This window comes from Aquila chrysaetos, chromosome W (assembly GCF_900496995.4).
Source record: "Aquila chrysaetos chrysaetos chromosome W, bAquChr1.4, whole genome shotgun sequence".
Taxonomy (NCBI): domain Eukaryota; kingdom Metazoa; phylum Chordata; class Aves; order Accipitriformes; family Accipitridae; genus Aquila; species Aquila chrysaetos.
This window is the reverse complement of record NC_054457.1, coordinates 7,172,645-7,198,476: the sequence shown is the minus strand read 5'-3', so window position 1 is coordinate 7,198,476 and position 25,832 is coordinate 7,172,645. Positions and strand designations below refer to the sequence as shown.

General features: G+C 41.6%; 2 protein-coding genes across 4 annotated transcripts in view; both read right to left on the bottom strand.

Moving 5' to 3' along the window:
• Positions 1-8,872: 8,872 nt before the first annotated feature.
• LOC121232751 (endogenous retrovirus group V member 2 Env polyprotein-like) lies at positions 8,873-10,973 on the bottom strand (the record flags this gene model as incomplete). Its single annotated transcript, XM_041121154.1, is given in 3 exon segments — positions 8,873-9,082; positions 9,677-10,164; positions 10,886-10,973. Coding segments are annotated over 3 exon segments (786 nt in total), but the record flags the coding sequence as incomplete, so codon positions are not given.
• Positions 10,974-21,649: 10,676 nt separating this feature from the next.
• Positions 21,650-25,832, bottom strand: part of LOC121232759 (growth hormone receptor-like) — a 227,951-nt gene continuing 223,768 nt past the window's right edge. For all 3 annotated transcript variants that reach the window (XM_041121168.1, XM_041121166.1, XM_041121167.1), the window contains 2 exons: positions 24,760-24,829; positions 21,650-24,500 (listed from right to left, as the gene is read on the bottom strand). In XM_041121168.1, coding sequence (XP_040977102.1) covers positions 23,547-24,500; positions 24,760-24,829 — 1,024 coding nt within the window. In that variant the 3' untranslated portion in view covers positions 21,650-23,546. The remainder of the gene's footprint in view (positions 24,501-24,759; positions 24,830-25,832) is intronic.

Below are 25,832 nucleotides of genomic sequence, written 5' to 3'. Positions count from 1 at the left end.
CTCAGTATCTGCGTAGGTGTTTCTCTCACACTCCAATCTCCTCCCCCACTGCAGGTTCCCCTTCTTAAATCTCTTCTCCCAGAGGCGCTACCACCATCGCCGATTGGGTCGGCCTTGGCCAGAGGTGGGTCCGACTCGGAGCCGGGGAAGCTTCTAGCAGCTTCTCACAGGAGCCACCCCTGCAGTCCCCTCTCCTGCTATCAAAACCCAGCCACACAAATTCAAAACAAGTGGTAACCACAGTAAGAGGGGAAGGTACATCTTTATTTATAAAAATGCTGAGCTAGCAAGTTTTTTTCTCATATGTTTTATCTATTTGCCTTAGAGAATGGTATACCCTGTCTGAGGGCATGTGCAGTAGAGCTCTTTTTGCCCAGATGTTCTTGATTATGTCACTTGACTTTAAAACTTATTTCTGAAGAACCTGCCAGTTTATCAACTTCTGTTGAAGTTTAGAGCCCAGATCTTCAGCCGTTTAAATCAATATAGCTACATGAAAGCCATGAAGCTCTACCAATTGGCAACAGCCACTTAACTCTCTGTATTACTCTGTTATGGTTTCTTAACACCATCATCACTGAGGTATCTGTGGACATTCAGGTTAAACTGTTTCTTGCTCTCTTTCCTCAGCGAGAGAATTGTTTATGCATGGAGTGTTTTATTTTGACAGCAGTTTGCTTGAGTTTGATTTCCTTCAATATACGTTATGTGTTTTTATGGAGAAAGAACTGTTTAAAAACTTGGTGTGCCCTTAGAGTTTAAGGTGGTGAGATTTATATTGCTTAGTTCTATGGCCTGAGACTCTGTCTTCTGCACAGATGGGCTTTATGCTTCTGGTTGAAAGTCCTGTTGGGTGTAAGAAATCGAACTGTCAACCTTGGGGTTTATCCTGTAGAAGTCCTATGCTCAAGTCAATGGAAAGAAGGACAAAGATCTGAAGTTTTTTTCAATAGTCTCTGAAGACATGATGCAGAAAGCAGAGACAGATGTCAGACTGGGACTGAATTTTTTAAAAGGTGGGATGTGCTCATGTTGCTTCTATTGTTAGGGAAGCACATCCTTGTATTCTCTGCCGGGTTGGGACCAAGCCCTCATATCTGTGATGATATCCTTTACTATTCCAAATGATAGATTATTTGCTGGTCCTCCTGCCTCAGTATAGGGTGTTGATTTTCAGTGCTAATAAAGCTCTGCAAGATTTGCTGGAAGTAAATATTTGGTATGCATCATGTCTGTCAATTCGTAAATGAACACCGAAGCAGCCAAAAAGAAATGAAGCAGGTATTGTTCTGTTAATAGGGAGAGGAATAAAATGCAGCTCAGTAGTGACTGACAATTGGTCTCTTGCCAGTTATTGCAATACAAGTGGAGATACTATCAAATAAAGAGCAATATTCCATTCCCATTTTTCAGCTATGTAGAGAGGGATGTGCACAAGGCTTGATTAACAAGTGTTGAGCCTATAAGCTGTCATGGTTTAACCCCAGCCAGCAACTAAGCACCACGCAGCCACTCGCTCACTCGTGATGACCCTGGTTCATCTTCATCCCTTACTAAGCGAACTGATTTTTTTGTATATTTCTTCTTCTGTATGGGGGCGACTGATACTGGCACAGGTTGGTTCTCTGGTTCAGCTGCAGTGCCTGTTGTGAGGGTTGGAGTGGCCACAGTGCCTGTTGGTCTGTTTTCCCTCCCTTCCCCCTGAGGGTGCTGCATAATATTAAGCAGTGTTTGGTAGATACTGGCCAGGGCCCAGCACAGTACGGTAAGTTGTGCCTCTTTGGCATAGCCACAGCATTTTCCTTTCAAATATTCTATCACTTTATCAGGGTCCTGTAGTTGTTCGGGAGTGAAGTTCCAAACCATTGGAGGTGAGAAATTCTCTAGATACCTGCTGTGGTAGGTTGACCCTGGCTGGACGCCAGGTGCCCACCAAAGCCGCTCTATCACTCCCCCTCCTCAGCTGGACAGGGGTGTGGGAGCAGCTTGGAACACCTGGCATTTGTTTTCAAGAGTGACCGCTAGAATTTGTTGTGCTGCATGTTTGCTAAGCCTTTGAAGAACTAGTTTTACAAGGTCAGGTTGGAGGATGGCCTTGTGTAGGCCTGGGAAGATGGGGCTGAAGACAGTCACGAGTATGTGTATGGAATGTTTTTATCTTTAACTGTTCTGAGGACTGGCAAACATCCCAGCTGAGCCAGATATGCGCTCCTGTGTTAGTAGTATTGGCTGTATGCCGTTAGTTCTTTCTAGATCTTTGTTGAAACATATATAAGTTTGATTCTTTTGTGAAATAAAGGGAATCTTGCACAGAGAGCTTGAGCGCTTAATTCAGTCGTGGCACAGGGGAGAGAAAATATAACAAAGGGCTTGCGGGTCAAGATAAGGACAGTTTAATAAAGCAAAAGCAAAGGTCGAGCATGAAAGCAAAGGAAAACAAATGATGTTATTCTCTACTTCCCATCAGCAGGCAATGTCTGGCCACTTCCTGGGAAGCAGGGCTTCAGTATGCATAGTGGTTGCTCTGGAAGACAAACGTGAATAACGAATGCCCCCACTTCCTGCTCCCTTTACTTAGCTTGTATAGCTGAGCTGACATCATATGGTATGGAATATCCCTTTGGTCAGTTTGGGTCAGCTGTCCTGGCTATGTCCCCTCCCAAGATCTTGCCCAGCCCCAGCCTGCTGGTGAGGCAGGGGGGAAATGTTGGGGAGACAGCCTTGATGCTGTGCCAGCACTGCTCAGCAGTAGCCAAAACACTGGTGTGTTATCAACACCTTTCTAGCTACCAATGCAGAGCACAGCACTATGAGGGCTGTTGTGGGGAGAATTAACTCCATCTCAGCCAGACCCAATACACCTGCCCATATTCTCCCACATGCCAGGCCACCCATGATTATCCAGCCACGCGGCAGATCTCTGGGTGATATTCTTAAACAGTTGTTTAACCTTAAACAAGACCTGGAACACATCCCAAGGATATTCAGAATTCTCAAGAGCTATTGTAATTTGCCTGAAGAAGAAGGGGAAGATGAAGGGAGGTGTCTCCCCCATGGATTGGCTCTCCGAGGAGAAAAGGTAAAATGTGTAATTATTAATAGTTTCTGATAGATGGCTCCTGATATACAGAGGTAACAAGCTGTCCTAGAGATCATTACTAACGAGACAGCCCAATGCTGAGTACAAATACCAGATTATTTTCATGACCAGCAATTCTATTGCATCATAAGCCAGTGTCACAAAGTACAACAACATGATAACTCTAGCCCAGTTCCCACAGGTGATAAACAGCACAACAGGGAGCATATACTGTAAGTAAGGTATTACAAAACGCAACTTTAAGAACAAGCGCGCCAACTTTGAGAGCAAATAAATCAACATTGTGACCAGCGACTATTGAACGAATATAATGAATGCTTGTAACAAATTTGTTCTAATGCGTTCCAGTCAGATTTGTCGTTATCTCCACCCATCGAGCCCCACGTTGGGAGCCAAAAAGGACTGTTGTGGTTTAACCCCAGCCAGCAACTAAGCACCACGCAGCCACTCACTCACTCTCCCCCCACCCAGTGGGATGGGGGAGAGAATTGGAAAAAAAAGTAAAACTTGTGGGTTGAGATAAAGACAGTTTAATAGGACAGAAAGGAAGAAAATAATAATGAGAATTATAATGATAAAATTACAATAAAAGAAATGAAATATACAAGTGATGCACAATGCAATTGCTCACCACTTGCCAACCAATGCCCATCCAGTCCCCAAGCAGCGATCTGCCCACACCCGGCCAACTCCCCCCCAGTTTATATACTAGATGGGACGTCACATGGTATGGAATATGCCTTTGGCCAGTTTGGGTCAGCTGCCCTGGCTGTGTCCCGTCCCAACTTCTTGTGCCCCTCCAGCCTTCTTGCTGGCTGGGCATGAGAAGCTGAAAAATCCTTGACTTAGTCTAAACACTACTTAGCAACAACTGAAAACATCAGTGTGTTATCAATATTATTCCCATACTAAATCCAAAACATAACACTATACCAGCTACTAGACAGAAAATTAACTCTATCCCAGCCAAAACCAGGACAAAGCTCATGTAATACTGCTGAGACTAGCAGCTCACAAATACTGAAGAATAAAGGGTCCAGACAAAGTAAACTGAAGCAGCTAACTTATAAAACATCTAACTTGCTGTGGAAAGCACATTGAGGATGGAAATGTACAGTGGTCACTACCGAAAAGTTAGTATTTCCTCCCATATAGTATGCAGAGACACCTGCAGATCCTCAGTTCCCTTACAGAGAGATGAGAAGCAGCTGTTGTTAGCAATTATCACTGTGCTAATAAGTACTATTTATTATATTATTTATTATTATATTACATTATATTTATTACAACCTTTATATTAAGGAGATCTTATCCACATTCATAGTTATAAGCCATAAGCATCTTGCTTTATAACATTCACCCTACCTGAAATCATTGTTCTGCCTCAAGATTTATTGAGGAAAAAGTTCCTCCATCTTAAAGCAAGTGGTAAGGAATATTATAATGTTGGCTGTGGGTGCAGATAGATCTGATTCAGGTTTTTTTAAAAATGTATGAACCCCTAAATATGTTTAAACTTCAGTCTGAGCATTACCCTTTCTGAGTGGAAAAAAATCTACTTCCACATTTTTTTACAAACAGTAGAATACAGATGTTAATAATTGTTAAATTTTCAGTCTAATTCTGATCATTCCATTTCTTATATTCATCCCCCTTGAATTAGTAGACTCCTGTAGCCCTTTGTCCATAGCTTCTAAAGAAATAATTGTCTTAAATCTTAATTTTGCTTTCCACTGTAAGTATTTTCTTAGTTGTTGAGTATATTCCAATCTCACTGCAGGAGGCAGTTATAAACTCTAATTTGGACAAGTCTTCAGTTTCAAACAATAATTTTTATAATTATCATCCTGTTTCTACTCACTTTCTTATTTGGGGGGAATAATGGTCCTGGTGGAAATAACAGCCCCCTTCCCTTCTTATTGAACATAAACTATCCCCTTTTTTACATGTTTCAAACTTTTCAAAGCATCACAGAACAGAAATACCAGTGTCTTTGGAAATTAACTGATATACATTATTTCTGTTATCTAGATACATTTCTGAAAAAATCTGAAATGGACATGGAATTATGAGGCAGTCTAATTATACTCTGGTAAAGTCTGATGTAGTGTTTTGCAACATGTGCAAATAATGAGAGGACAGAGGCAGAACACGTATCCAGCACAAATTCTATCATGAGACCTTAGGACTTCAGTGTCTGTTTTGCTTTTGTGACTGAAGGATGTCACAAACAGGGAATTCAAAGTCCATTGGCAGATCATAAGTCTCTACTGATTCTTCTCTTATGTCTTTTCATTTTATAACAGTGTAACTGTGTCAACTCAGTGGAGTTACTCATACTTTATAGTGGAATAAATTGCAACAAAAACAGGCTGTTGAAGTTTACTTAATGCTTACATAAACAAATTTCCATTTGTTTATGAGGCCTTAAACTCTTGTTTAAATGCTGTAAATAAAGGGTAATTTAAGTGAAGGTTAAGAAGATATATTAAAGTAAAGTAGATTTGGCAAAAAAAATTAGAACCAAAATTTCATTAAAGTAACTCCAGAAAGAAGGATAGTGATGCAATATTGGTCTTGTGCTCCTCTCGTGAGATCCAGAGCAGCATAAGATAACTGAATGCATACTTCTCAGAATTCAAAGGAAGCAACAAAAGCTGACATCCTCTGATATAGGCCTGGAGATTGTTTCAGTGAACTAAGGAATAGCTGATACATGCAATTGTCTATTTAAAAACAAAATGAGACTTAAAGGAGCTCTGATCTCGTAGATAAATGTTTTGTTTTTCTGCTTGGAAATTCCATTATAATAATGAAGTATCTTTCTCTACTTTAACCTATCTGTAGCACACTGTAATTAGCAAGGAAAATCTTTTTTTCATCAGACATGTCCTGAGTCATAATCATTGCACAGATTACAAATGCAAACTGACCCTAGTTGCTGAATACCTACATGTATTCTGAGTTCCTTATTGGATCTGTTTACTTTCTGCATTTATCCTGCAGTAACTCTATCAGCCTGCAAGTTCCACATGTCACCTCGGTGGGCCTAAGACCAATGGTCAACTTATCATTTGAAGGAAGGACAAATTACCCAATGGTACCCAAGAGGTGGTTAAGAAGATCATAGCTGTAGGACATCTGTATTTTTGTATGTTTCAGTGTATTTAGTAATACTTGGCAGTCCTGTGATCTACAGAAGAAAACTGAAAGTTCCTTCAGTTTGGTCTGACTCTGCTTAGGCTCCTGGTGTTGTGGATCAACAGGATCAGGAAGAAGCAAACATGATCGTGCAATGCCCAAAGCAGGATATCTGTACAGATCTCCTATATGGATCTCATATCCCACACAATGATCAGTGATCCCTCTTTCTACAGGAATGATGCAGTTGCACCAGGAATTCGGCAGGCAGCTTTAGGCTTTCCAGTATGGTGCACTGAGTCGATGCATAACTAAAGTGATTAAAGATCTGGACCAATTAATATGAAGAAAGTTAAACAAAAACCCTGATTTTGCTGTATTCATACAGTTCTCTTTACATTAACAGATCAAGTCTCAAAGAGGGTGTAACTGTAACCATAACTTCAGAAGTATTATCAGCAATACATACAATTTCCATTAAAGTCTTTATACCCAATAACTCTCCTTAGGAGATGTGGAGGAAAATGATTCATCAGCTAAATCCACAGCAGTTCATTCCAGGTGACTTTAAAGACCTCTCACCAGAAATACCTGTACAAGCAAATTCTTGTTAATGATTTATAACAGGTCATCCAAGCATAGTTCACTGCACTGAACCGTAGCCAGGGAATGGAAGTTATGACAGCACAGTACATGGGATTCAGTGACAATATACAGTGAACCTTACAGGAAGTTCAAGTGTGTTCTTTGCTTATCTGCTGTAAAATACATGAAAACTGAAGTGAAAACTGGGTCCAGCTAATGAATAAGAGGGATTTGTATGAAAAAAATCTCTTTCAAGAACTGTTGAATTGTGATGAAAGATGGATGACATATTTTTAGTTAAAGTTCTTTTTGTGGCTCTATGTTGCTTTATTTTCCTGAGAGTACAGCAGTGGCTGCAAACATCATGGTCTGCAACATATGTTAAGAGAGCTTAGGGACACATTCAGATTCAGAGTGCAAGATGGAGATTGTTTTACATTAAATGGAGTCTGACAAACTAAAATAATTATAGCTTCAAATACATGATATTGGAGGTTGTTTGTTGATGATACTTCTTTTCAGTTAGCATAAACCTGGAATGCTGAACTGTGAAAAAAAATCCTGTGTGCCCTTCTTAGGGCAAGAGTATGTGAATGTGCCACCAGCACCAGTAATGAAGATATAACTGGCTAAATCAACCATTTTTTTACTGTTCTGTCCATCCTGGAAATTCAAGAGCAGCTGTCATTTCAGCATCAAAGCACTCTCAGTAGAAAATTGTTTGTGAACTGCTGAAACAATTTGCACATGAAATACAAAAATAGATCAGATCAGTCTAAGTGACAGTTTTCACTTAACAAAATACACTTTGCTGCTGCAGCACACAGGAAGCTGAGATTGATAGCCATATACTCCCACCATGAATAAAAACTATTTTCACAAAAAAGGAGCCTCCTAGTACCATAATGAACTTAAAAAGTAAGTACCTCAAGTGGTCTCTGTAGATAAAGAAATATTGTAAAGCAATACTGACCTTCGGAGGACTGGTGGAAGAACTGAACTGTTTATTAAATGCGTTCTATATAAAAGCAGAGGGAGAGGTGTGCTGATACATATGCTTGCAACAATCAAATCCTGAACAGACAAACTGCCTCCTCCTGTTTTTTGAAAGCTGATGGAAGTCTGGAAGAGTCAGATCTTTATCTGATTTATATCAGCAAACATAATTTGAAATTAGAGGAGGACTTACAGCAGCTATCTTACAGTAACACCTTTCCTGTTGTTGTCAGAGCCATTATTTAAGGAGTCAGCAATAGTGACTAGCATTCAGCCCCTGCCTAGATTTGATTTCTGTTAACAAAGCTATTGACGTGTGGAAACAGACTCCACAATCAGTGAGATTGTAAAGTAGGTATGTTTATTCAGCGCTGGGCAGCACGGGGGGGGGGGGGGGGGGGGGTAGTCCCACCAAAGTCGTGCGCGCCTGACTCAGCAGTTCGCTTCAAATTTATACAGTCAAGTGTTACATATACATAGATTTTCGCAATACGCCTATACATAGGCACGATCTATCCCCGCTTCATATTAAAATTAGTTCCAAAAGTCACAAGGCCGGTCTTGGCTGGTTTTTGGGGTGGACTGCTGCTTCTTATCAGGGACTATCTCCTGCCCCAGCCAGCCTCAACAATGCAAACATTAAGCATCACTTCTCATCCCCTTGGGCCAACAATGCAAACGTTAAGCATCACTTCTCATCCTCTTGGGCCACGTCTACCTCTATTGAAATTTCTTTAACTTCACTATAAGCTAGATAATTATTAAACAGTTCTTATCTACATCCATATATCTACTATATCTACTAAGGTTCCTTTGGCTTCCCGTCTCAGTCCCCCCTTTTCTAGAAAATAGTAAATTCTTTTACTATATCCAACTCTAGTACTTCTAATGCATTGCTTCCCTATCTAGCATTCTTTCAAAATATTTATTGGACTCGAGTCTTCGTCGCAACTGATTGTTTTTCCATTCGCTGTAGGAATCTCCTGTGCTTTGGAAACACCATAAGCTGCATCGAATTGTTGTACAAAGGATTATGAGCAGAAAAATGATTACTATTGCTGTCACAAACAGTTGTTTTAGCCATGTTAAATATGGCAACCAGGAAGTTAGTTTTTCCCATATCTCAGAAAATCTCCATGATGTGTCATCCATAGTGATAAGATGTAACTCCTTAGAAATTTCCCAAATCTTTCCAATATCTGTCTCTACTTGCTGCCTTTCATTTAAATAAGCACAACAGCTTTGATTTATAAGTACGCACTGTCCCGATCCAATGTCGGGGAAGGTTTCGATATGATCCCAAGAGCGAGATTAAGACACAAATGAGGTCAAATGCCGTATAGTCAAAAGAGTTTTTATTATCAAAAGTATCAAAAGTGGAAAATGGTAGCGATAGGATAGAATGGAAGAAAAGGTAGAAATTAAGCAAGCAGTCGGGATAGAGTTGCAAGGATGGTCACCAGCACGGATCCAGCGGCGTCCCGTCGGTCCTTAATCTTCAATTCTTTGGTGAGGAAGAAAAGGCCCTCTCACCACTTGTCTCTAGGGGTTTTTTATAGGGCATATTTCGATGATGTCATGCGCTGCAGGTTTCATTTATCACATGACCTTCGCGTGATCGATACCAGAAACCAATATCTTATCAGCTCCAGCCCAGTTTCCTCCCCTGGATGCCTCAATGGCCTGGTAATCATCCTTATGGACAGAGGAGTGTCCCGCTTAAACCGGCCATCTTGGAGACAAAGGGCTCAAGATGAGCAGTTCACAGTTCCTTGATGACAGCCCAGTCCCTCAGACCTAACAATCTTTGAGGCAAATGGTTCGAGATAACAATTCAGCCTCTTACAGGCACACTCCCCCTTCCTTTGCGGTTAACATACCTAATGCAAGGCGATTTTGTATCGTTATCTTTGCCAAGGAATCAATTTCGGCTTGTAATTTTCCTAGAGAGTCAGCAGTAGTATTGGCTAAAGTCTCGACCACCGCTGATACATTGACTATTGCTTTTTCCAATTCAGATACTCCAAGCATTGGGAAAAGCCATCGTACCACACTGTGGAATGTGGTGCCTCGTTCTATAAGAGGGTTAGAGGTTCTTTTAGTCCTCGTGTGGTGCCATGGGGATCAGAATATTCCCTGTAATTTTCCTAAGATAGGGAGTGTTTGTGGGATTATTATTCCGTCTGTGCATTCTCCCCACCAATCGATAGGTAAACTCTTATGTGCCTCCCCGTTTGCACAAAGGTACCAACGCCCGTCAGGGAGATTACAATTGGACGGCTCCCGAGGAGGAGGAAGATAACAACTCCCTGTTAGATTTCCCCATCCGGTATTAGCTATTCCTGTAGAGTGTGATTCATTACATCGAAAGCAAGTTCCATTCAGTGTCCCAAGAAAACTAGAAGTGTTGGCATAATGGGGGTGCATCATTACGGGGTCTCCCCCTCTGCCTCTTTCCATGTCTTTTAATCTCCAAGACCAATTGTATCGATCATTATCATGTGGGTGTCTGCTATCCAGATCAAGTTTATTCTTCACTATAGTTCTGGAACCATTTCCATATAAACAAGTATAGTTGGCAGTTCTATTTAATAGTGTTTTAGTGCTGTTTCTTCTGAGGGGGACACCAATAAACGGGAAGGTTTCTCCTTGTCTGGGTATTAAGGTACACATCCAACAGCTTGATACATTAATATCCTTTGCTAGCTCCTGGTTATATCAGACAAACAGGTTTTCATCCCATGCCTTACAGAGAGTCCCCACAACTCCCCATCTTACCGCGTAAAAACTAAATGTCCATCGGGTTTTGTGGTGGCTTTCCATGGAGTTTCGGGTGTCTTTTTCACTCTGGTGTGATGAATCCAAGCGTCCTGTTCCTTGATTCTGATTGCAGTAAAGGAGGTGAGTAGTACTTGGAATGGTCCTTCCCACTGTGGCTCCAGGTTTTTTCTGTAAGAGACTTTACATATACATAATCCCCAGGCTGTATATTATGTACAGGTCCATTCAAACCTCTCCCTCGAGTCCCAGCCACATGCTTCCTGATTTTATTGAGCTGCTTACTCAGTGCTACCATGTAAGAGGTCACAATTTCGTCCCCAGCTTGCACAGACACCCCTTTCTGTATTTCATAGGGTCGTCCATACAACATTTCAAAGGGGCTCAGTCCTTCCCTCGCCCTTGGTCTTGTTCGTATACGCAGAAGGGCTAAAGGGAGAGACTGAGGCCATGTCAGATTTGCTTCTTGTCCCAATTTCACAATTTGCTGTTTGATTAAGTGGTTCATTTTTTCCACTTGACCACTCGACTGGGGGTGATATGGAGTATGAAGCTGCCAATCTATATCCAAATGGCGGCTAATTTGTTGTACTATTTTTGAGACAAAATGTGGTCCTCTGTCAGAGGATATGGTTGCTGGAACCCCAAAACGTGGTATTATCTCTTGCACCAGTATTTTAGTTACCTCCCGAGCTTTAGCTGTTCTTGTTGGGAATGCTTCTGGCCAACCTGAGAAGGTATCAGTTAATACCAATAAATATCGATACCCCCCTTTTCTTGGAAGTTCTGTAAAATCAATTTGCCATTGTTGTCCAGGCCCATTGCCTTTTCCAATCTGGCCCATTTCTAGTTTGGGGGTGTTCTTAGGATTAGTCTGAAGGCAAAGATCTCATTGTTGAGTCACCTGTCTCACCGTGGTATATAAATTTCTAGCCACAATTTCTCTTATCAAATGTTTATACAGAGCCTCTGTCCCCCAATGTCTTTTCCTATGTTCCTCCCATATCAAATGCCACAGTAATCAAGAGGGAATGATTAGTTTTCCCTGTGGGGTGTGAGCCCACCCCTCTTCATTATATGACCCTTCTAAATCTGTAATAAGCTTCTGATCTTCCTTGGTATATTCTGGCTTACCTTTTAGGGAGATTTGTCTATCAGGAATTAAAGCCCCTTCTATTTTTACCTTTGTTTTGGCCACTTGTTTTGCCTCTCTGTCCACCAGTTCATTCCCTTTTTCCAAATCTGAGCTCACTTTCTGGTGTGCCTTAATATGTATAATTGCCACTTTCTCAGGGAGCTGGACAGCTTCCAGTAACTTCAGAATTTCTTCTGCGTGTTTGATACTTTTCCCTTGAGAACTCAGTAGTCCTCTCTCCTTCCAAATTGCTCCATGTGCGTGTACAACTCCAAAGGCATATTTTGAGTCTGTATAAATGTTCACAACTTTGCCCTGGGCCAATTCCAGGGCGCGGGTTAGAGCAATTATTTCTGCCTTCTGTGCGGAGGTGTTCATGGGCAAAGCCCCTGATTCTATTACCTCTTGGCTGGTGGTGATGGTGTATCCCGCATGTCGATTACCATTTAGGACGTAACTGCTTCCGTCTGTGAACCAAGTTTCCCCGCTTTCCATGGGGCTGTCTTTCAGGTCTGGGCAGCTTGCGTATGTTGCTTCGATGGTTTCCAAACAGTCATGATGTACCGGTTCTCCTGTGTTCCCGCTGAGAAAAGAAGCTGGGTTGACAATGTTAGTGACTACAATCTCCACATCATCCTGCTCTACCAATATAGCTTTGTTACTGATTTGTCATTGATTTGTTGTTAGTTAGAATTAATCATATTTAGTTTTAACATTTTAGCAAAATCATATGTATGTTGTATTTTATACATTTAACCACCAACCAGTGTCTGTTGTGAAATCCCCTGTATAGCCCCGTACCAAGACCGGAGAAATTGGCTAAAATCATCTAGTAGGAACATTTAGAACTTAGATAACAAGATAAAGAAATTAAAATCTGATTATAAAAGAGTTTGATTTGACTAAAAAGTAGAAAATTGTGAAGCATAAGTATGGGAGTGTTAAGTTTGAAATGTAGCCTTAGGAACTTAGGAGCTTAGAAAATGTATAATGTGTAACCATAAGTATTGTTCAAAATCATTTAACCATAGAAGTTTTGACAAACATTGGTAGTCTTGTAGTGTTTGTTTTAGAAACTAAGGAAACCGTTATGGACACCAGTTTGTTGCTTGGAGACACCTGAGAGGTCAAGAAACGGACGAGTGAGGAAGACTATGAAAGACCACCAGAGGACTCCTGAGGACCACCAGAGACCTTCAGTGCGCCTGCGTAAAGGACATTTACATATGCTAATGATTTCCCGGAAGTTTAATGAATATGTATAACTTTTCTTGGAAATCTAATGAATATGCATCAATAAGTCCTAATATAAGGTGTATTGTTTTGGTGACAGGTGTGCGTGGTTCGTGAGAGGACTCGCCCGCGCACCCGGCCAGCAATAAAGAAGTGTCTGCTTATCTACACTAAATTGGTGTTGATAAGTTCTTCATTCCGAGCTTTTCGGTAACAGCTTGATATCTCAGGAATCTTTGTGGAGAGAGCCAATGTCCACCCTTTGCCTCCAGTACTGCTGATACTGTGTGAGACACCAAAACAGTCATTTTCTGGCCCAGAGTAAACTTTCGGGCTTCCTGTATGTTCAGTATTACAGCTGCAACCGCCCGCAGGCATCCAGGCCAACCTTTTGCAGTCGTGTCTAACTGCTTAGAGAGGTAGGCAACTGCCCGTCGATATGGACCCAGGTTTTGTGCTAATATTCCCAGGGCAATGCCCTGCTTCTCGTGGGAGTAAAGAAGAAACGGCTTACTCACATCTGGGAGTCCTAAGGCCGGGGCCGACATCAAAGCCTTTTTCAGTAGCTCAAAGGCTTGTTCGGTCTCCTTGTTCCACTCAAGGTGTTTCTGCTCAGTGGCTGTCAGCGCATACAGTGGTTTTGTTACCGAAAAGCTCGGAATGAAGAACTTATCAACACCAATTTAGTGTAGATAAGCAGACACTTCTTTATTGCTGGCCGGGTGCGCGGGCGAGTCCTCTCACGAACCACGCACACCTGTCACCAAAACAATACACCTTATATTAGGACTTATTGATGCATATTCATTAGATTTCCAAGAAAAGTTATACATATTCATTAAACTTCCGGGAAATCATTAGCATATGTAAATGTCCTTTACGCAGGCGCACTGAAGGTCTCTGGTGGTCCTCAGGAGTCCTCTGGTGGTCTTTCATAGTCTTCCTCACTCGTCCGTTTCTTGACCTCTCAGGTGTCTCCAAGCAACAAACTGGTGTCCATAACGGTTTCCTTAGTTTCTAAAACAAACACTACAAGACTACCAATGTTTGTCAAAACTTCTATGGTTAAATGATTTTGAACAATACTTATGGTTACACATTATACATTTTCTAAGCTCCTAAGTTCCTAAGGCTACATTTCAAACTTAACACTCCCATACTTATGCTTCACAATTTTCTACTTTTTAGTCAAATCAAACTCTTTTATAATCAGATTTTAATTTCTTTATCTTGTTATCTAAGTTCTAAATGTTCCTACTAGATGATTTTAGCCAATTTCTCCGGTCTTGGTACGGGGCTATACAGGGGATTTCACAACAGACACTGGTTGGTGGTTAAATGTATAAAATACAACATACATATGATTTTGCTAAAATGTTAAAACTAAATATGATTAATTCTAACTAACAACAAATCAATGACAAATCAGTAACAGTTTAACAAGCAATCCATAATTAGAGATCCACAATGGGCACCACCCCGTCATTCCCAGAAAAGTCCGTAACTCTTTTACTGTCTGAGGTCTCCGAGATTGGCATATTGCCTCTTTACGGGCCTGTCCCAAAGTTCTTTGTCCCGCACTAATTTCATAGCCCAAATAATTCACTTTGCTTTGCATTACCTGTGCCGCCTTCTTGGATACCCGGTACCCTTGAAGTCCCAGGAAATTCAGCAGACTCACCGTCCATATTATACAATCTTTCTCTGTCTTGGTGGCTATCAGGATATCATCCACATACTGCAACAGTTTTCCCTCCTCAGACGGGGTTTCCCAGGATTCTAAGTCTTTCACAAGTTGATTGACGAAAATGGTAGGACTATTCTTAAATCCTTGTGGCAACACCGTCCAAGTGAGCTGGGTCTTTCGACCACTCTTGGGGTTTTCCCATTCAAATGCAAATAATTTTTGGCTGGTCTCATGGAGAGGGAGGCAAAAGAAAGCATCCTTCAAATCTAAAAGAGTAAACCAAGTCAATTCAGGTGTTAATACGGTCAACAGGTGTCGTGGTTTCAGCCCAGCCGGTAACAAAGGACCACGCAGCCGCTCGCTCACTCCTCCCGCCCCCCTCCAGTGGGATAGGGGGGAGACGGAGGAGAGAAAAGAAAAAAAACCTGGAACCTCGAGGGTTGAGATAAGGGCAGTTTACTGGGACAACACAAAAAAAGTTACAACAACAACGACGGTACTAATGAAAAAGTATACAAAAAAAGAGTGATGCACAGTGCAACTGCTCACCACCCGGGACCCGACGCTCTGCCACTTCCCCCACCGAAAGTCGAGAGAGAGAGAGAGAGAGAGAGAGCACCCTCCCCCCGGCCCACTCCCCATTTATATACTGGGCATGATGTCACAGGGTATGGAATAGCTCCTTGGCTAGTTCAGGTCAGCTGCCCCGGCTATGCCCCCCCACCTCCCAGGTTCCTGTAAAAATTAACTCTATCCCAGGTGAACCCAGGACAACAGGGTATATGGCTTCGCCACTACCGGGTAAAGATCTTCAGTTATCTTATTCACCGCCTGTAAGTCTTGGACCACCCGATATGACCCATCGGGCTTCCGAACAGGTAATATAGGGGTATTGAATTCAGACTCACACTCTTTTAGTAATCCCAACTGCAACAATTTTTCTATCACTGGCCGGATTCCTTCTCTGTCTTCCTTCTTTAGGGGATATTGTTTAATTCTTACCAGCTTTTGGCCTTCCTTGATCCTAACTTCAACAGGTGGAGCACTTTTCGCTCTTCCAGGTGCATCAGTAGCCCATACCCCTGGGTACACTTGGTTTAAGATGTCCTCGTTAATGCTTCCTTCTAGGGGGAGACTGGTTAAGGTTAGGCTCAACATTTGAATATATTGCTGATCTTTTACCTCCAGAGTAATTTCTCCCTTTTCGAATACAATTTTTGCTCCCAATTGTTCCAACAAGTCCCTTCCCAAAAGTGCCTTTGGGGTGTTGGGCATATATAAAAATTTATGAATGCCCCACTGTTTTCCTAATTTATATTCTAAAGGTTTACAAAAATATGCCTTTTCACTTTGGCCAGTCGCTCCTTTCACCATGACATAATCATCTCCCAGGGGCATCAAAGCTTGATTCAGAACCGAGTATGTTGCTCCTGTATCTACCAAAAATTCTACCTCTTGTTGTGTTTTCCCTAGCTTAATTATAACCAGTGGATCCGCTAGGGTAGATTCCCCAGGTTCCCGTCAATCTCCCTTCACATGGGCTACCGTTCTTCCTGTTTGAGCCCTCTGATCCTCCTTGTTCCTTGGGCATTCCTTTTTCCAATGACCGAATTTCTTACACAAAGCGCATTGATCCTTGCCCAGTCGGGGCAAGTCTCGTCTAGGCCCTCTTCCTCTTTCTTCCTGGATAACAGCCATTAATTTCTTTTGCCCTTGCCTATATCCTTCCTCTCTGTTACTAAATACTCTCCATGCTTCATCCAATAATATTTCTAAATTCCTACCCTCTGTAGGGCGTAATTTTTGAAGTTTGCGCCTTATATCCCCTGTAGATTGACCCAAAAACAGGGAGACCAATTGGTGTACTCCTACCTCTGACCCAGGATCCAGCGGTGTGCTGCGGTGCATCACATCCCTCAATCGATCCAGGAATTCAGATGGAGACTCAGAAGGACTCTGTTTAACTGCATATAAAGCTGACCAATTTATAGTTTTGGGGATTGCCCTCTCCATTCCTTTTGTAATCCAATCCTGATACCCCTGCAATCTTTCCATATGTGCAGATCTATTAACATCCCACTTTGGGTCTTGGAGAGGGAAATATTCCTTAATGTCCCCTCCTGTGATCTTATAATGATCTTCAGCTAGGTTCCCTGCTGTTTTTAAAATCAGCTGTTTCTCTGTCTCAGTCATATATTCCAATAATAGCTGTATATCCTTCCAATCAGGGTTATGCTGTTTTACAATAAATTGGAAATGCTTAGTTACACTTACCGGATCCCTCCTATAATCTTTTGCAACCTTTTTCCATTCCCCTAGGTCAGCAGTAGAAAAGGGTACTTTGGTTAACATCGTCCCACCATCCGGCCTCACCGCCTCTCGGAGAGGTGCTTGTAAAGCTGTTGAGGTAGTTTTCTTCCTAGTCCGGGAAGATACAGGGCTGTTCGGGGGGGTCGGAGTTCTATCCGAGTCTGCATCCTGTTCCTGTGGTCGAGGGGGAGGCTTAAACAAATCAATTAGATCTTGTTCTGGTGCCTGATGGATTTTATTTGTCTTTGTACATCTCTGTCCAATGCTACATGCCAAACAGCACCGCCTCAGTTTACCTCTAAGCTCCTTGTTGTTTTCTTGCTCAAGTGCAAGCACCATGGGGTCCTGTGGGGGTACCATTCCACAGTCCCTTTGCCACTCCGGATGGTTTCGGAGGGTGAAAAACATGTCTCCACACGAAACCTCATCCCATTTTCCTTCTCTCCTTAAAAACAGCATTAGTTGTAATAGAGTATTATAATCTATTGACTCATTAAGTGGCCACTTAGCATCACCTTCTAACTTATACAATGGCCACCATTGATTGCAATATTTAATAAGGTTCTTTTTATTTTCCGTACCTCCGGTCCCAACAATATCTTTCCAGTGGGCAATTACACAACCCAGAGGACTCTTCCTCAATATTCCCCCTTGATTGTTTCCCATTTTATAACTTCTCCTTTTAATAAGCTTCCATGCAAATCGCTTCTTACACCTCTTTATAGTTTTCTCCCAGTTTTCCTCCCACACGTCCCGAATTTCCGGGATTAAATTTTCCTTTCACACACCAATTTCACTTTTTCGGCTACCTTTCCAACCACAATCAATCTCAACTATATACGTAGCCCATCCCCTCTTATCCCAGGGAGTCCAAACCCGACACTCAGGGCATTCAATATCCCCTCCACAATCTATTTGCAACCTCTGTTTACACCACACACATTCCAGGACATATGAGGGCATACACTCATTTCCTGGATGATAAAGACACCATTCAAATACCCACATTTATGCGATGCACCATACAGGGACTTTCTTATACCAACACCACAAAATGATTAAGATAATCTGTAGCGTTGCTACATATCAAGGTGCCGCGATTAGATCACTGGTCGGCCCGGACCAGGGAAGAGACAGATAACACACATGGTGTGAGCGCCAACTCCGTCTTTTATTGTGCAATTAATTCCTTTTATACTAACAACGGTAGGTGGGATTACTGATACGTCATAGGTAGGCGACGACTAGCCTTCTACCTTTCTGTGACATCGCGAGATCTTCCGAACGCCGTACCCTACAATAATCAAATTCAAAATTACAATTACAATGCTAACATATAAATTCAAGTTCCAAATTATGAGGGAATCACACTTTTGTTCATCTCCGGCCGTACCCCTTGTGGAGTTACGAAACTGTGGATCAGAACTCCACACACGCTCCACAGTTGAGCTGCGTCTCTTTTACTCAAACATTCAATTCACAGTTTTAGACATTTACACATTAACAAGCATATATACACATATAAATCTCAACATAACATTTCCACATACTCACACAAAATCTTTAACATTAAATTTCCAAACATTCACATCATACAATCATCGCTCCAGTTGACAACCATTCAGCAGCTGCAAAAATGTACCAAGCGCAATTGCGAGGGGGTGCGCTTACCCTTCTCCTGCCTCTTATATACCAGTCATCGACAGGTCCGTCCTGGCTCCCGATACTGGGATGCAGCAGTCACCCCGGATTTGCTCGATCTACCCCCAAGATCGCTGGTGGCCGCTCTATCGGTCAGCAAATCCCCCCTTGTTACCATACAGGGTACTCTCGTCCCATACGGGGACTACGCTGCACGCCAGACGTCTCTGCGCGATTTACCAGCTGCCCCGGCCCGTACCTTTACAGGCTCCCTTTGTGACACATACCGTTTGGTCCGCGGCTTCAGGAGGTCGTTGTCTGCTCCCGCGGTGAGCGGCTGGCTGGCTCGCCAAACTGACGTGCGGAAACGGACTCCACAATCAGTGAGATTGTAAAGTAGGTATGTTTATTCAGCGCTGGGCAGCACGGGGGGTAGTCCCACCAAATTCGTGCGCGCCTGACTCGGCAGTTCGCTTCAAATTTATACAGTCAAGTGTTACATATACATAGATTTTCGCAATACGCCTATACATAGGCACAATCTATCCCCGCTTCATATTAAAATTAGTTCCAAAAGTCACAAGGCCGGTCTTGGCTGGTTTTTGGGGTCGACTGCTGCTTCTTATCAGGGACTATCTCCTGCCCCAGCCAGCCTCAACAATGCAAACATTAAGCACCACTTCTCATCCCCTTGGGCCATGTCTACCTCTATTGAAATTTCTTTAACTTCATTATAAGCTAGATAATTATTAAACAGTTCTTATCTACATCTATATATCTATTATATCTACTAAGGTTCCTTTGGCTCCCCGTTTCAATACCCCTACTCCTTTTGTCTTTTCATGGTCATGCGTCATCTGAGGACACCAGGGTCTTTGTTTCTCTTGCCAACCCCTCATTTTTCAATGCCCAAGGAGGATGTATGTCCTTAATTAGCAAGTCTGTGACTCCGAAATGTCCGTTATCTGGTGCCTTGACTATTATCCAAACACTCCTTAAGCATCCTCTATTGTAAGCAGAATCTTAAACTAGATAAGCTTTACCTTGAGTACCATAATCTAAACAGTCCTTGAATAGGAAGCATATCACACTTCTCATGTCTTAGGTGTTTTTTCTTTAAGCTATCACTGCCTTCTTATTTGTTAATCAGTCTTTTGAAGGCTTGAGGCAAATGTTCCAACAAAGAAATCTATCCAGTGGTATCTCCCCAAAGTCAAGTGGCTATAAAAGCTGGTTAAGTGTTTACCAATTTTACCCTCTTAGTGAACTAGGATATTCTGAATACTGGAAGCCCAATTACATACCTTAAATGCTACTGGACTTCTGTGTAGAAGAATTGAATCAAACTCTGATTCCCTTGGGTGGAAAGGGTTTACCCTTGTCTAGTTGGATTCCTCCAACAGCTGTCTCTCTACCCCTAGAGAGAGAAGAGAGGCAGTAGTACATTACTAAGTTATACACTTGGAGATATTCAATATACAGCATTTTTCATACAGACGGATTATGACATTTCTGACATTTCAGAGTTCATTTATGTTGTTGTTTAAGCCCAGCTGGTAACAAAGCATCATGAAGCTGCTTGCTCACTCCTCGCCGCCCTGGTGGGATGAGGAGAAAATATAAAGAAAAGCTCGTGGGTCGAGACAAGGACTGGGAGGAATCACTCACCACTTATGGTCATGGGCAAAAGACAGACTCAACTTGGGGAAGAAACAAAATCAATTTAATTTACTACCAATCACATCAAAACAAGGATAATGAGAAGTAAAACCCAAATCTTAAAACACCTTCCCTCCACCCCTCCCTCCTTCCTGGCTCAACTCCACTCCTGGTTTTCTCTACCTCCTCCCCCAGTGGCACAGGGGGATGGGGGTTGCAGTCAGTTCATCACACTTGTCTCTGTTGCTCCTTCCTCCTCAGGGGGAGGACTCCTCACTCTTCCCCTGCTCCACCGTGGGGCCCCTCCCACAGGAGACAGTCCTTCACAAACTTTTCCAGCATGGGTCCTTTCCGCGGGCCGATCTTCAGTCACAGACTGCTCCAGCGCAGGCTTTCCCATGGAGTCATGGCCATCTTTGGGGCATCCACCTGCTCCGGCGTGGGCTCCTCCCCGGGCTGCAGGTGGGCATCTGCTCCCCCGCTCACCTCCATGGGCTGCAGGGGGACAGCCTGCCGTCTCACCGCGGGCTGCAGGGGCATCCCCTCCTCTGGTGCACCTCCTCCCCCGCCTTCTTCACTGACCTTGGTAATCTGCATAGGTGTTTCTCTCACATTCCAATCTCCTCCCCCAGAGTAGGTTTCCCTTCTTAAATCTGTTCTCCCAGAGGCGCTACCACCATCACAGATTGGGTCAGCTTTGGGCAGAGGCAGGTCTGACTTGGAGCTGGGGAAGCTTCTAGCAGCTTCTCACAGGAGCCACCCCTGCAGCCTCCTTCCCCGCTACCAAAAACCCAGCCACACAAACCCAAAACAATATACTGCTAGTTTTTAACTATCACAACGAGTAACTATCAAGGTTTGTCAGAATATCTGATTTGTGGATTCAACTGTAGGTGTAAATCTTGACCTAGTGCAGTGTAGCGTTGCTACATATCAAGGTGCCGTGATTAGATCACTGGTCGGCCCGGACCAGGGAAGAGACAGATAACACACATCGTGTGAGCGCCAACTCTGTCTTTTATTGCGCAATTAATTCCTTTTATACTAACTACGGTAGGTGGGATTACTGATATGTCATAGGGAGGCGACGACTAGCCTTCTACCTTTCCGTGACATTGCGAGATCTTCCGAACGCCGTACCCTACATGCAGCTTATTTATTTGCAACCACAGGTTGTTCCAGCCAAAGGTAAACTGGTCTGCTAAATTAATAACGTATCTTGGCCAGTTCTGGGTACAGCATGTCTTATCTCCATCTATAAATTTAAGTCTGTGCTTCTATTTTTAGCTATGTACATATCAATCAGTGAAAACACTGATCGCAGTAGGCATTGGTTCTATTCTAAGGAAAGCAGCATTCTACTTAATTCAATAAGAAATACTTGATTTCTCCTGATAAAGTCTCTATTTTCCATAAACATTTAATTATCTGCAATAAAACACATTGTGTCAGGACAGATCAAAGACAATGCATTTATTAAACTTTGAGAAAAACAAAAAAACCACTAACATAAGGAAAGTTAAATAGAAACTGAAAGACACATCTTTGGACCGGTGTAAAATGGCTCGTGTGACCAGTAAAGTACCAAAATGACATTCTGAGTTTGATTGAGGTATTTAAATAATTTTGGCAATAAAAACAGAGTAAGAAACTTCTTCCAAACACACACATAGGCATTACTTGCATTAGCGTCTATCATCTATGCAGTTTTATATGAAACTAAATAATGTAGCTGTTAGAAAAATATAGCAGCAAATTAGCAGAATATCTAATACACATTTACCATAAAGTATGTGCTAAACTTAAAAATCCCACCCAGTAGTTGGGCCCAGTCCTGTAGGCCTTGGTCACAAAAAGAGCATCAATGAGTTCAGTGGGAGACATCATAAGCAAGACATGCATTCGCTGCACTTCATACATTTCTGTTCAGGTCAGAGAAATGAAACGAACGTCCCTATTTGCTTTCTAAGAAGAACTCTGCTATGATGGAACTATGGCCTAGGAAGGTAACTTCTGAATCAGTAACAGTTCATTGCAAAGCTCCGTCAAGAGAGCTTTCCCACCAAGTTTCCATTTTCTCACCTTCTGAATGTCTGCCTAACACAGTCAGAGGAGATGCTGTTAGGCTGCAAAAATTATAAACACTTTTGAACAATACTGTATTAGATTCCCTTGTTCCACTTAAGTCTTTTAATCCTGTTATAGCTTTAAAAATGAACTGCCGACCAAATCCTGAAGTCCTTATTTTATTTTTTTAATCAAGACTTTATGTGGCACAAACTAATAACTGTAGTGATACCTTTGGCTGTAGGAGGGCTTCAGAAGTTGGTCAATTGTGAAAAGATAATGCTGCTAAGTCACCAGAGCTTATTCATGTGTTTTCAAAAATTTTCAATGAAAGTGTAGTTGCACACTGTTTAATACTGTGGTCAACAAAATCTTGCTTATAAAATAGTATATTATTAGCATTAACCAGAATCTGATGAAAAATAGAAACATTTGCCCAAATATTTTTTATATTTTGAAGTTTTCTACAAAACTTTGTTTAATGTATATTTCTATATTAGTTACCATAAGAAAGTAATAGAATCAGTTACTGTAAGTTTCTACAATATTTGAAAATTTCTCTATAGGTTTCTTTGGAGGTATACAATGGCTCTGTAAAAATCTATTTTTTCTTTTTGCTGCAAACAAAACTTTCATAAAACAGAAAGCTCCTTTTTAAGATTGCAGCAATTACATTCCTTTGATGGGTCATCATAATTAACCTACAGTGTGTAGTGTAATAGAAAACATTTATGTTTTTATGACTAAAATATTAACATATATTTTATTAATTTATATAAATCAAAATAGATGTGTTTTTGTTATTCAAACTATTTTTGTTTTTTCACCTATATGTTCAGTTCCCAATTATTGATATAAAGATCTCTGCCAACAGCATGATTTTTACTAAATTCTTAGACTTTAAACCACCTGATTTTTAACTTTATCAAAAAGCATGATTTACTGTACATTAAACATAGTCATTTCAATGTTTAGTATCACAAAAATCAACACCCACAAGAACAAGTCACTGCTAGTAAAATAATCTCAAGACAAATTCATAGATAATATTTACAGAACACAATAGGAATATTTTGATGAATATTTTATGTTTCAACATTTCAGATAAAATTATAAGAACCATGAGAAACTTTTAGATTTCATTTTGGTTTCAGCATACAAGCCCGAGCTGACTCTCTGCTGTGAAATACTGCACACACCTAGTCAAAGAAGAGCTACAGCATGATTTTGTTCAGCTGGTCTGTGCTCACATAGCCACAAGACATGTTAAATTTCTTGTCTGGCACAGGCAGTGCAGTTGCATTGAGCACAAGAGAGTGAACGATATGAATAGATGTATAGTCTAGGACAGGCATCTCTGAACTTGGGGTTTCTGCTGTTGAAGCTCCAAGATTGACAGCAGTAGTGGTAAGGCTCTCTGTGGTGAAGTAAGCGTCCTTGTTATAGCTTTGCTCCTGAATATGCAGATCATCCTCTTCGTGGGAAGTCACAGCAATACATTTTTTCACATCTTCTTCACAGAAGTAGGCATTGTCCATGGTGAAGTTTTGTTCTGTGCAGCTTTCACACTGTGCTCTCCCCACCTTGGATTTCTGCCCTGGTGAAAGTACAACACTGCCTGCTGGAGTAATATCGCTCACTTGTGTGTAAAAATCAGTATCTGTCAATGAATTCTGGTTACTTAGCTGGGTATGGATCGATGGTCTAGCTGAGTCAATGCTGTCTGCAAAAGGTGGCCACAACTGGCTATTTTTGGACTGAGTATTAGTATGCGGCTGTTGGGTGTCTGTGTCGGCAAGACTTTGAAGTGACTCATCATTATCTTTCCTATCAAGGCACAAGAGATCCTCTTCTTTTTCAGTTACCTTTTTGAACTGATCAATATCAGAGATGGCATCACATGTGTCACTTGCACTGAAGTCTGTCTCTGGAATATCTGGTTCACAACAACTGGCCCGTCCAGAATCATCATCCTTTGCTCCCAAGCAACACTGTGATTTCAGATGATCTTCATTTAGGAGCCTGTCAGTATCTGAGACTCTGTTCTTTTCTTCGGGGTCTTCTATGTCCAACTCAATAAACTCAACCCACAAGTCGTCATTGTATAGATGTGTCTTGTAGCTGTCATGGCTGGCTAAGATGGAGTTCACTTCATCTAGCTTTCCTTTCTATAAAGCAATAAAAAAATGTTATAAAGGAAAGAATAAAAATGCTTGTGCTTTTTATGGTGTTAACTTAAGGAAAGGTAACTGTAGCTGATGTAATAATTGCAAAGTGTGGGTTTTTTTGTATTTTATGAAAACTAATTCTGTGGCAACTACCCCCATGTCATAATTTTTTCTTACAAAATTGTTCTGCCTGGGACAACAATTGTCACCTGCTACTACTACAATGATTCCCACTGTAGATTTTAGAGCACAATATTACCTTCAAGAGATCTGGGTCAATCCCTTTAATCTTTGGAACTGGCACAGGAGGAAAAATCAGCATTTTTAACCTGGAAAAAATAAATGATGGCTTTTAATTGACAGTGGTCCTTTATGAGGAGTTTAGAAAGAAGAGCGCTTTACATTGCATTTATACTTATTTACTTCAAAACTGAAATGTTTGAAGATTCAATTTCAAATAGTGCTAAGGAAAAGAATGATTGTTTTCTCTCATTCCAAATAAAAAACAAGTTTTCTGCAGCCTTCCTTATTGAAATCACATACATTTATGTGGGAATCCATTTTGGACTCCAGTCTTTGATAATTTAATGCTCTATAGAAAGAGAGTAAATTCCTAGAGCACTGTCAATAGTTTCCCTTTTTACATAATTTTCAAAGGAACCTGACACAATTTTTTTTTCAGGGACAAAGTAGTCTTGCATAAGCCCAATAAATTTAAATAGAGGAACAGAAAAAAAGGAGTTGGTGAAGAGTGAATTACTTTAGAACTAATAAATAAAACAGAAACACAACTTCAAAAATTTAGGCTAGTATTTTGCCATCTTGTATTGGCTTTGTGTGGCAAGGTTTTGGTAGCGAGGGGGGGTTACAGGGGTGGCTTCTGTAAGAAGCTGCTGGAAGCTTCCCCTGTGTTCGAGAGAGAGCCAATACCAGCCAGCTCTAAGACGGACCCACCGCCGGCCAAGGCCGAGCCAATCAGCGATAGTGGTAACGCCTCTGTGATAACATTTTAAGAAGGAAAAAAGTTGGGACAGACAGAAAACGGCAGCCGGAGAGAGGAGTGAGAACATGTAAGAGAAACAACCCTGCGGACACCAAGGTCATTGAAGAAGGAGGGGGAGGAGATGCTCCGACGCTGGGAAAGTATTAACTCCATCTCAGCCAGACCCAATACACGTCTCTATGACACTTCTGTTTTCTAAATTATTAATGTAACAAGTAATATATAATAACAACAGGGTTTTACCCTTGTAGATAAAGAACTAGTAACTTGCTTATGCATGTACATACTGTGGAAATAGATATTATTCTAATTCTTCATAAACTGAATTT